At 37.9% G+C, this 12,232-nt stretch overlaps 1 protein-coding gene across 8 annotated transcripts in view; it reads right to left on the bottom strand.

Moving 5' to 3' along the window:
- The window catches only part of NEK11 (NIMA related kinase 11), a 237,768-nt gene that overhangs the window by 170,371 nt on the left and 55,165 nt on the right, over positions 1-12,232 (bottom strand). For 7 of the 8 annotated variants that reach the window (XM_045538613.1, XM_045538625.1, XM_045538634.1 and 4 more), the window contains exon 4: positions 8,060-8,178. In XM_045538613.1, coding sequence (XP_045394569.1) covers positions 8,060-8,178 — 119 coding nt within the window. Of the gene's footprint in view, positions 1-8,059; positions 8,179-10,496; positions 10,599-12,232 lie in introns of those variants that run through there. The other variant, XM_045538651.1, reaches the window with a different exon arrangement.

Below are 12,232 nucleotides of genomic sequence, written 5' to 3'. Positions count from 1 at the left end.
AGGCAATACAGGTGGTTTATATAAAATCTTTATTCTAAAAATGCAGTTTTCCATATATTATCTTATGTGCCCCTTTCCATATCTATACAAGTAATGGGCCCCTCTCATTTCTGTGCTTCATGACACCCAAGTGACCTGGTTAAGATACGATGATAGTTTGTGGTCAAATTTGTGCTAACAGCCAAAGAAATAGTCATGAGAGTAAACAGACAACCTGCAGAATGGGAAAAAATTTTCGCATACTACACATCAGATAAAGGACTGATAACAAGAATATATTTAGAACTCAGGAAGATCAGTAAGAAAAAATTGAACAACCCTATCAAAAAGTGGGCAAACGACATCAACAGAAATTTTTCAAAAGAAGATACAAAAATGGCTAACAAACATATGAAAAAATGTTCAACATCTCTAATCATCAGGGAAATGCAAATCAAAACCACAATGAGATATCACTTAACCCCAGTGAGAATGGCCTTTATCAAAAAGTCCCAAAACAATACATGTTGGCATGGATGCGGAGAGACAGGAACACTCATACACTGCTGGTGGGACTGCAAACTAGTGCAACCCCTATGGAAAACAATATGGAGATACCTTAAACAGATTCAAGTAGACCTACCATATGATCCAGCAATCCCATTATTGGGCATCTACCCGGAAGAACAAAAGTCATTCTATAAAAAAGACACCTGCACCCAAATGTTTATAGCAGCACAATTCACAATTGCAAAGATGTGGAAACAACCCAAGTGCCCATCAATTCACGAATGGATTAGTAAATTGTGGTATATGTATACCATGGAGTATTACTCAGCTATGAGAAATAACGGTGATACGACATCTATTTGGTTCTCCTGGAGAGAGTTGGAACCCATTATATTAAGTGAGGTATCCCAAGAATGGAAAAACAAGCATCACATGTACTCACCAGAAAATTGGTTTCCCTGGTCATCACCTAAATGCACATTGGGGAATGATACCAACTGGATATCAGACTGAGGTGGGGGGTGGGGGGAGGGGATGGGTGTATGCCTACATGATGAGTGCGTTGCACACCATCTAGGGAATGGCCATGTTTGAAGGTGCTGACTCGGGGAGGGGGGAGGTGGGGGGAGGGGATGGAGGTATGACTACATGGTGAGTGCCAGGCGCACTGTCTAGAGAATGGACATGCTTGAGGCTCTGACTCAGGGGGATGGATGGGACATGGGCAATATATGTAACCTGAGCTTTTGTACCCCCATAATAAGCTGAAATAAAAAAAAAATTTGTGCTAAAACTCCTATCTCTGTCTCCCCATCAGGTCATTCTCCCCCAGGCTCTGGGGCCCATGCTAGGGTGAAGAACAGCCTGTGGAGGTACAGAGAGCAGCTATTTCTCAGACCTCAGCCAAAGGTAGGAACTTCATCTCCCCTTAAGCCCTTATCTGAATAATTTCTGAAACCTTCCCTGTAGGTCTGTCCTTCATCTGGCAGGTTCTCAGGGAAGATTGCAACCTTTTCTTGCCAAAGGTGCTGGCACAACCAATGGCTCCTTTTCGACACATGGCCCAGGCAGACCTCTGTTGCTGATCTCTGCCATGTGGCCCACATCCTGGACTCTGAGGCACCTGCCAGACTTTCCTCATCTGCGTCGCAGCCCCTCACTACCACGATCAGGCCTCTGTGTTGTAAGTCAGGAGCAGGGTCAAGTCCTCCTCAAATTATTGGCTATTGCCAACACATCAGGAGTGTATCTACACCTACCATGGAGGTGGGGTTGCCTTGAAAAAGTTACCTCAGGACATTCTTGAGAAGCCAGAACCAGGAGAAAGCAGGACACTTCAGTAACACCAGACACCACAAGTTCTCTCTGATTGTCTATCTTTAAACCTAAGGTAGGGTACTTCTTTCCCTAATCATATTTATTGATCTGGATTCTCAAGTATGTCCCTTCCCTGAAAGCCTCACTACACTAAAAATGAGTTCTTCATTCCATCTTTCAGGAAATATTTTAGCCACTCTTCCACGATACTTCAACCAAGCTGGCTGGGAAATGTGTGGGTTGCTAGGTGATGAAGAAGCCATCTCAGGGTAAGCGGCCCAGCCCTACTCTCTGCTCCACTGTGAAAGCACCAAAATCAGCAAGGCCTCAAGACCACCAGAAGATGGGCTTTCTGTAGAAAGGCTGTTCTATCTTTTCTCTTAAGAAATTGAGGCCAAGTGAACTCAACAGGAATGAGTTGTAGTGCAACATTCTCAAGATAGCTTTTAGTGAACTGTGAATAGTCTCAGCTTTTAGCATCATTATTTATGTGTTTATACCATATGCTATAGATTTAGAATATTCCAAATGTTGAAATAACCCAAATTAAAATAAGTACAGGAAAGCTCCAAAGGAGTGAGCAAAGTCATTTCTTCTGTAACTTTATTCTCCTTATTTTTCCAAGGTCTTATTTATCTCTTCTGCTGCCGCACTGTATTAGTCAGGGTTCTCTAGAGAAACAGAACTGATAAATGCTTTATTATAAAGAATTGGCTCACACTAGTGTGGAGGCTGAGAAGTCCCACACTCTGCTGTCTGTAAGCCAGAGGTTCAGGAGAACTAGTGGTGATTTCAGTACTAATCTGAAGCCTGAGAACCAGGGGAGCCAATGGTGTAAATTCCCATGTGAGAGGGCAGGGGAAGATGAGATGAGATATCCTAGCTCAAGCTGTACGGCAGGAAAAAGGGAGCAAATTCCTCCTTCCTCTGCTGTGTTCTAATCAAGCCATTAAGGGACTGGATGAAGCTCACCCACATTGGGGAGGGCAATCTACTTTACCGAATCCACTGATTCAAATGCTAGCCTCATCTGGAAACACCTTCACAGACTTACTCAGAAACAATGTTTAATCTGGGCACGCCATTGCCCACTCAAGTTGACCCATAAAATCAACCATCACTTGCACTAAAATGTTTTGCAAGGCATTTGCAACAGAGGAGCCAAACCTAGCCTCTTCACATGTATTGTTTCCAAGGTAATCTTCTTATCTCATATGTAAGCAATCTATGTAATTTTCAAAATACACTTTAATATACACTATAGACCATACAAGGAGAAAGCTGGGATAATGGTTTGTAGCTAGACCTATTTTTATTGGCTATAGTTTGAACGATTTCAAAGCTAAGTGAAACATTGTGATAGACTGTATTCTTGTTCCCAAGTATTCATATTTCTTGTTCCTTGCAGTGAGAGCTCCCTTTGGGAGGACTAGGCATCCCTACTGCTCTGACATCAGACTTGGTCATGTGACTTGCTCTGGTCAATGGCACGTGAGCAGACAGGATGACTGCCATGTCTGAGCAGAAGCTTTAAAAGCCATTGAGTGTTTCTGCTAACCTTCTTGCCTTTCCCTCCACCATGAGTAAACCCTGCTAACCTTCTTGCCTTTCCCTCCACCATGAGTAAACCATGTCCCAGATAAAAGCTGCTTCTTCAATTTGGGTGCTGGAATGAGAAGACATGTAAAGCTTACTTGTAGATGACCCACAGCTGCCAACATGCAATATGAGCAAGGAACGATTGCTACTGTAAGCCAATGACATTGGGGTTTTTGTTAAAATGGCCTGACTCCCTTCTGCAGGAATGAGTTTTAGTGCTACCTTCTCAAGGTAGCTTTTAGTGAAGTACGAATATTCCTAGCTTTTTAACATCATTATTTATAAGTGTTCATGCCATATGCTAAAAAAAATTATTCTTTTGGATTTAAAATGTTTTAAAAATAGATAGTTAAGATACATAAATTTGTTTTATAAAGGAAACACATCTTGTACTAAATTAAATATTAAAAACTAATAGAAGTGAAATGTAGATTACATATTTATGATCAGAAACAACTTACATCATTGTTCCATTTAAAAACTACGGGAGATTGGATCAAATAAAGATACTTTTCTCCCCTTCCACACCCAAAATTCTCAGATACATAAGAAATCTTTCAAGAGGACATTCATAATGGTGCTAAAAAACAATAGTTATATAAAGGCAAGAATTTTTTTCAAAAAGCCCTGAAAGAATGCAGGAAGCGGATTCCCAAACCTAAAGCATACTTAGAAGAAAATCATCCCTCTACTCAAAGCAGCCACGGCCTCAGTAACGCATCCTGTGTGGTTTTCCTCACTTCTCTGTCTCACTCTTCCCACTTACTGGCTTCTGCTTTCTAAGATTACCTCCAAAATAAACTGCTTGTATCCTATTCTTTGTTTCAGGGATCTGATATTGGAGGAACCCAATATCAGAGGGAGGAACCCAAAAATAAGACCTGATGTTTCCCCAAGATCTAGTGCCTCACTTCTGACTTCCTTCTCCCAATATCTCTCAATCTCTCTCTCTCTCTCTCTCTCTGTCTCTCTTCCTTCCCTCATTCTCTCTCCATAGTCTACCCAGCAGCACATTCACAATTAAACTCAGTGTGATTATTTCAAACCTGTTTCCAATTTCTCACTGACCCAAGCATAAAACCTCAGGTTCATCTTTGACCTTCTATCACATCTCACACATCCACTTAATTTCAAGTTCAGTCATTTCAACTTATCAAGTTCATTCTCATCCTTCCACATTCTGCCCACTGCTGCCACCTTGGTTCAGGTCTCATACCCTCATGCATGGATATCATTAGAAAAGGTTCCTGACGGATAACCCAAGTTCCCTTCTTTCCTCTGTTTATCACCTAATTTTCCCAAAGCAAGCTCTGGTCATATTATTTAGCTTTACTCAAAAGGCTCCTGTGGCATCCAATGTCTATGCTACAAAATAAAGCCCTCTTGATCTCAACCTACCTTTGCCAACACCTTTATTCATGTACCCCAAGAGTCTTTTTTTTTTTTTGGATTTGAGAGAACAATTTGTTATAATTAACCAGAAATACAAGATTCCACTGAAACTGGAACAGTTGACAGAATATTGCTGAACTTAAACCTTCGAGGAAGATATAAACAGGGTCAAACAAAGCCACTGAGAGGAAAAGCCCAAGATCGGTGTGGGATAAACATGAAGAAAATTGCATTCCAGCATGGGTATCTTCTGACCCCTCCCAGCAGTTCATCTACCACCATTCTCCCATCCTTCTCCCTCTGACACACCTGCCAAACCAAATGGCTTCTTCCGCTGTATTGCAGGTGCAAGCCAACCCAATAGGATCCCTTTGGGATACGATATAAAGCCAAGAGAAAGTTTGTAAATCTCATACTAGGGTGGAAAGTACATGTACTCAACCCAGCACAAATGGTTATCATTTATGCATTGACCCCCAAGAGCCTTTTAAACCAAACCACCTACCATTCACTCTAAAAGTTCCATGTTTTCCCACCTCTGTGCCTTTGCTCACTCTGTTCCCTAAACCTGGAAAGCTCTGACCCATTTTTCACCATATTCAAAACTTACCTTGGGTCAAATGCCACTTCTTCCAAGAAGAAGCCTTCATTGATTCCCCCAAATGGAAACACTACCCCTCTTCTGATCTCCTATAGCACTTAAATCACACTTTTCTTGGCACTCTAATCATTGTTTTAGAGTATAACTTACATTAAAATGCATAAATGTTAAACTTGACAAATTTTTACATATATTATCACCCTTATAATCCTCCACTTAGATCAAGATATAGACCATTCCCATGATCCCAGAAGGTCTCTTTGTCAAAACCCCCTTCCAAGAGTAATCTCTATTCTGATTCACCAAAGATTAGTGTTGCCTGTTTTTGTACTTCATTTAAATGGAGCCAAATGGTATACACTCTTACATCTGGCTTCTTTCACTGTGTATCATATCTCTGAGATTCACCCAGGTCATGCATATCAACTGTGTATTCTTCTTAAATTACAGAGTAGTAATTTTTAAAGTCCATTGTATAACTATACCACAATTTATTTAACCATTTCACTAAGGATGAATATTTTTTAGTGTTTTGGCTATTACAAATAAGGCTTCAATGGAAATTTCTGTACATCTTTTGTTGGGCATCAGCACTCATTCATTTCTACCCTCAGGAATAGAATTATTGGGTCACAGGTATTTGTATGTTTAGCTTAGGAAGGACTACCAGACATTTCTCCAAAGTGTTTATACCAATGTACATCCTACCAACAATAAAAGAGAATTCCAGTTGATCTACATCCTTGCCAATATTTATAATTGTTAGAAATTTTTTTCCCTACCTGGTGGCTGTGCTCTCCTTTCTATATTGAATTATAAACACAAACAACAACATTACATAGAGCTTAACAGTTTGCAAACATTTTAAATGTATAATATCTCAATACATATTTCCTATAGCCCTATAAAGTAAGCAGAGAGAGTCCCATTATTATTCCTATTTTATAGATGAGAAAACAAAAGCTCAGAGAGGTTAATCAACTTGCCCAAGGTCATGAACCTGTATGTAGTGGAGACACCAAATCCTGTACATCCACCATGCTACACAGCTTATAGTTATGTGAGTACATGTTTTATCTCTGCTAGTTTACTAACAACTCTTCGAGGTTGGCACTTATTTTTAATTTATCACTAATTAATGAGTAAATGAACTGAAATATATTAATAAAAGTGAAATTTCTCCATATATAAAAACTTTACAATAATTATTTGTAATAATAACATAATGAATAAGAGGCATCATCATTTATTATATGAATCACAAAAGATGGTATTTCACATCCACAAATATCCAGATAGTCCCATTTAATGACTTTCTTTGAATATCGAAGGATTTAAAAAAATTATACTCCTCTCCTTGGAGGGTTATTTTAAACTCAATTATTTTAACTATTAGTAAGCAGTCTCAAATGTATCAAAAATATTTGCATTCTTAAATCAACCAGATTTCAGATTTTATATTTTGCGCACAGAACATCATAGTTCTCATCTTTATATGTATTGTTTTCTGAATTGTTTTTCTTATGTATAACCAACAATATGCCAAGTAGTAAAGAAAATAAAAGAAATACTAATACAACTGTATGTACACAGAAGTCTTACATTTAACAGCTTTGGGTAGCTTATTAAAAGAGTTTTTGATATTTTTTATCATTGACTCTTAGGGTAGTTTGACATCATTCAACAGATTGTTGAGTCGTCAATAAATCAGTAGCTATCTACCTCATCGAGCATGTGTTTCAGAAGATACATGGAGAATTGCAGAATAATCCGATTACATTTATGCTATCAGAAACTACAAATAGCACATTTAGGCAATCTAAATTCATGGATAGCCAGACCTTGGTGTGCCCTATAAATTACTACTTATGTTCCAGAAGAATGTTACTATGTGTTATGCCCATTCCCAAGTTGAAAGCTACCATAGCCACCTCAAAGTACCTACTTTATTTGTCTATGTATGTTAATCTTTTCCAATATGTTCATATCATTTTTAGGGTCTATAAAACATTTAGCAACTAAAAGTTCTTACTTTTGGCCTAGGGAAAACTCACAAAAAGTTTTAAAATACAGTTTTTGAGGCAGAGATTGTAAATGCAAATCATAGATAATTAAAAACTCATAAAACATATTTTGACGTTCTTTATCAGATATTTCATGTCAAAACTGACTTTTTGTCTGAATACTTATCTCTCTGAGACCAAAGAACATCTTCTGCCTCAATTACTTAGCTCATTTAGGATGTAAACCCAGCTAAATGTATACTAGCACATCCCAAAGTGACCATGCATTTCATTTGTGGTACATTAAGGTATTCATAACTCAAGCCTGCTGTAAGAGACAATAAATTCATAGCATGCTAAAGGTATCTGAGAACTTCTCGTAATATACAGATGATCAGATATAAAAAATATGTGTTTAATACAAGTTTCTGTCAAAACCAACTTGATTTCTAGAACAACAAAAAAAGCCATGCAAGTAAATCCTCTGGATATAATCATTCAAAAGTTTCCTCAAGGAAAAACATATTATAAATGTTTAGCTATAACCATTTACCTTATAGACTTGTTTCCCTTTAATACTACCAAAAAAAAATTCACTTTTCAAGTTCAGACATGACTGTTGAAAATATATCCTGTCCCCAGTAGCAAATGAACATACCTTTCATGCATGTAGTCAACTCCCAGGAGCAGCTGGATAAACCATTCTATTATTTGATTTTCTGGAAAGATTTTTCCAGCTTCTTTATATTCCTGAATTTTACAGTCCAGATCTCGACCCTAAAACAAAATAGTATAATCTTTCATATTTTTTTCAGTTAAGATTTTAAAATCAAGCTCTCTTAACAACAGTTAACACATAGTAATCACTATATATCATAAGAAAGTGAGGACACATTGCCACTCTCTTCTCAACTAGGCCTTAATCTTGACCTTGAACAAACCTTGAACAAACACTACTATAGTTTCTAACAACTCAAGGTTACATCTCTAAGATGCCCCTGCCACCTTAAAGTGCCTGCCTGAGAAAACTCAGGACTGCCAAAAGAATGTGCCCCTGAAGATAGGGCTCCCATCTCCCAGCCTCTATGGAAGGGTAGGAGTCTAATTTTAATAAGCACCAGTTAGAGAACCCAGATGGGTTTCACATGGACTAATTCCTACTTCCTGATTTTTGTAATTTGTCACTTCCCTGACTCTGCTCAGGCCCTTCTGTTCCCTCTCCCTACTCCCTCATTCTCCCTGAACACCTAGGCACCTCTGCACAAATCAGAATGGAGCTCAGCTCTTTCCCTTAGTGTCAGTAGTTACACAATAAAATCTATTTCGTAGCTTTAACTAATGTTCAGCTATTTTTATCTTTGACATCACTCAAGAACAAAACCCTTATAAAGGAGAAAAGTTATCACGCACACCTCCAACCTAAATTATTTTTATTATATTATCTAAATATTTACCCACATAAAACTAGGAATAACTTTCCTCCCAGTTAGAGTTTTAGATAATTATAAAAACCTAACATGTATATAAGTTAAAACGTAAACCAATAAAATTCAAATCAGTGATATTAATTTAATATAAAGTGATGATATTTGGTGAAACTAAATTTGTGTTTACATTGTACATATGATACTACCTGCTATAGTATAGATTCTTTTGGGTTTGGCATGCCCAGCCTACCATGGATATTGGGATAACTGAATTCTCCTTTTCTCTATCTCTCAGAAATACAGCCCTATTGATCTATGAGAGATCCCAAGTATATCATGTAAGCATTTAGTCCATCTCTGTCCTACCCCTCACTGGCAATAAGTAAAATAATAATACATATTATTAAGGCCAAAAACTAACCATGATCATAAATGACAAACATCTAAAATTGCCTGGCAGTGTCTGATATAATACCCTTTCTGACTATGCTTGTGTTGATATGTTTCGATTATCACAGAAATGAAAATACTAAATGTTAAATTCTCTTAAAGAATCGTTATTACATGATCCCTTTTACTGTAAAACACTGAAAAACCAGAGACAATTTGAGAAGTGTTCCTCTGAAGAAAAGGAGGGGTTAAATCTTTGCAAGATGCAAAACACAGGGCCCATAGAGAGCAGAAGAGGTATTTGCCAGGGCCATGGGGAGCACAAGTGGAAAACATGCAGCTATTCACAGACTATTCACGACAGAGTTGTCATCAGATGCAAAGGAAAAGAATTTATAAGCAATGAGACAATCTATGAGAAATTACTTCTAATCATACAACATGAGGTCAACTGACTAACTTACTTGTAATGCATTTTTTATTTCCTTTCAGTGCAATGTGCAAATATTTGCTTAGCATTTTCTCTCCTTCCACACAGGACCATACCAAGTCAGAAGTATAGCAAACATTCATACCTCCATCCCCTCCCCCCACCCCCTACTTCCCCAAGTCAGCACCTTCAAGCATGACCATTCCCCAGACGGTGCGCAACGCACTCATCATGTAGGCTACATGGTGAGTGCCAGGCGCACCGTCTGGGGAATGGACACGCTTGAGGCTCTGACTCAGGGGGATGGACAGGACATGGGCAATATATATAACCTGAGCTTTTGTACTCCCATAATAAGCTGAAATAAAAACAAAATACAGAACAAAACAAAACAAAACAAAAAAAACATTCATTTGCAGCCTGGCTTAAGCACACTTTCCTGATAGATTTCTGGGCTCAAGGAGATCAAAGCTTGCTGAAATTCAAAAATATAGTGAATTGAATATTTGACTTCTTGTCAAAAAACACTTTCATTTCACTCTCTTAATTTGACTTTATATCACTTTCTTTTTAATCCTATAGTTTACTGGAATTCTGTTGGACTCTCATGATGTTTCTGTTCTCTCATTTTCCTTAATATAAGATGCAAAAAATATTTTTTGACAATAGATCATTCATTATAACATGTAGTAGACATGAAAGCACTTCAGATGAAAGGTGAGATGTAAATATACAATTGACCCTTGAACAACACAGGTTTGTAGTGTGCAGGTCCATTTATAAGCAGATATTTTTCAACCAAACACAGATTGAAAATACAGTAGTCACAGGACTGAAAACTCACGTACGTGAAGGGCTGACTTTGTCTACATATGTGAGAATTCTGCAGGGCCGACTGTGGAACTTGAGTATGAGTTGATTTTGGTACACACAAAGGGTCCTGGAACCAATCCCCCACATATACCAAGGAATGACTACATATATTTTTCCAGTCTGCTTTCATTTCCATCCAAGAGGACTCTAGCAAAGCTTTCTCTCATATAAAAAAAAAATGAAGTTAAAACAAGATCATCTTTCATAGTTTCTCTGATATGGTAAAACATATCCAGTCCCTGAAAGATCATTATCTTACATGCCTTCCTAAATGGCTTCAGATAAGGAGGAAAAATGAGACAGAGAGAGAAAGGGAGAGAGAGGGAGAGAGAAGGAAGGAGGAAGGAAGGAAAAGAAAAAGAAAAATTTGCCTTAAAGAAATATGAATGAAGCTGTCTGCTAGCTTCTTATATCAACCCAATGTTTATTACTTTAGAAAGACCATACATAAGCACAATTGTCTCTATAAATATGGCTTTGTATAGGTAATTGTCTGCTCCAATTGTCATGTTAAATGAACTTAAATTTGGCCTGAGGGCACCTCCTTACCTTGAGTTCCTACACAGTAAACTGCAACCTAGCTTAGCATATAAACAAACCAAAACCTAAGAGTACAACAAACTCCTGAGTTTCAACCAATCACAGGCAGCCTAATCATCACACCATGCCCAAATAAGGCAGATGCCTACTTGTAGCCAATCAGATGATTCCTCTATTCTGCTTGGACCTGGCCTACAAAAGCTAAGCTCCTCTTGCTGCTGGACAGAGCTTTCTGAACGTCCTCTGGTTCTGAGTTCTGCCTGATTCATGAATCATTTTTTGGCTCAAATAAACTCTAAATTTAATTTGTGTAAAGTTTTTCTTTTAACAATTTGGCATCAGAGTAGGATCCAAAGGAGACTTTCAGTGACCTCTAGGAGTACCAAGTGACCACACAAAAGTACCTGCCAGATTATGCACCCTGATCTCTTGCAGCAACTCGAGGTAATGAGCGAGTTCCCTTTTGGATGCAAGTTCAACAAATTTGTGTTTTGAGCTCTCTGAGTTTATCTGAGCAATTTTTACTTGACTAGGTACAGGATCGGATTGGATCTGATAATTGAATTGGATCTAGTTTAGAGGCCTCAAGTAGGTACCTTTTGAAAGTGGGTTCCTCTGAATCTAGGGAATCTGGGACTCCAGGAGTCTAGGACTCTACTTTTTTGACATACTGGCTAAATTTATTATAAGAATTATGGGACCAGAACATATGGATTTTTTTTCAATGGGTTTAACCTTATTAAGGACAACTCAGAATTACAATGACCACAGTGGGAAAGTTTTAACCTAGATAAAATTATTCGCTGGTAAAGCACATTAGAAAAGGAAGGATCCAAGGTACCACAAAAGCAATGGATGCATTCTTTAATGGTACACAGAGGTATCAAAAAGATTAAATGAATCAAAGATTGCCTCATTAAAAGATTCCTTAGAGAAGGCAAATGAAAAAATCTTAAAAGCTTTTCTACAAATATTAGTTAACTCAAAAGCTTTAGCCATCTGGGTGGGTAATCTTGTTCCATTGGCCAGAAAAACAATTCGCCTCCAAATACTCATTAATAAATTAGTAAGGTTTGTATTGTTGTACCTGGCATGTGGCTAAAATTTTTTAATGAAAACTATAAAATCCATTTTTGTGTATATGTTTATGTATGTCAGTATGTATGTATGT

Source organism: Lemur catta, chromosome 1 (assembly GCF_020740605.2).
Source record: "Lemur catta isolate mLemCat1 chromosome 1, mLemCat1.pri, whole genome shotgun sequence".
NCBI lineage: Eukaryota > Metazoa > Chordata > Mammalia > Primates > Lemuridae > Lemur > Lemur catta.
Note: the sequence above shows the minus strand (reverse complement) of the source record. Positions and strands in the feature narration are given on the sequence as shown.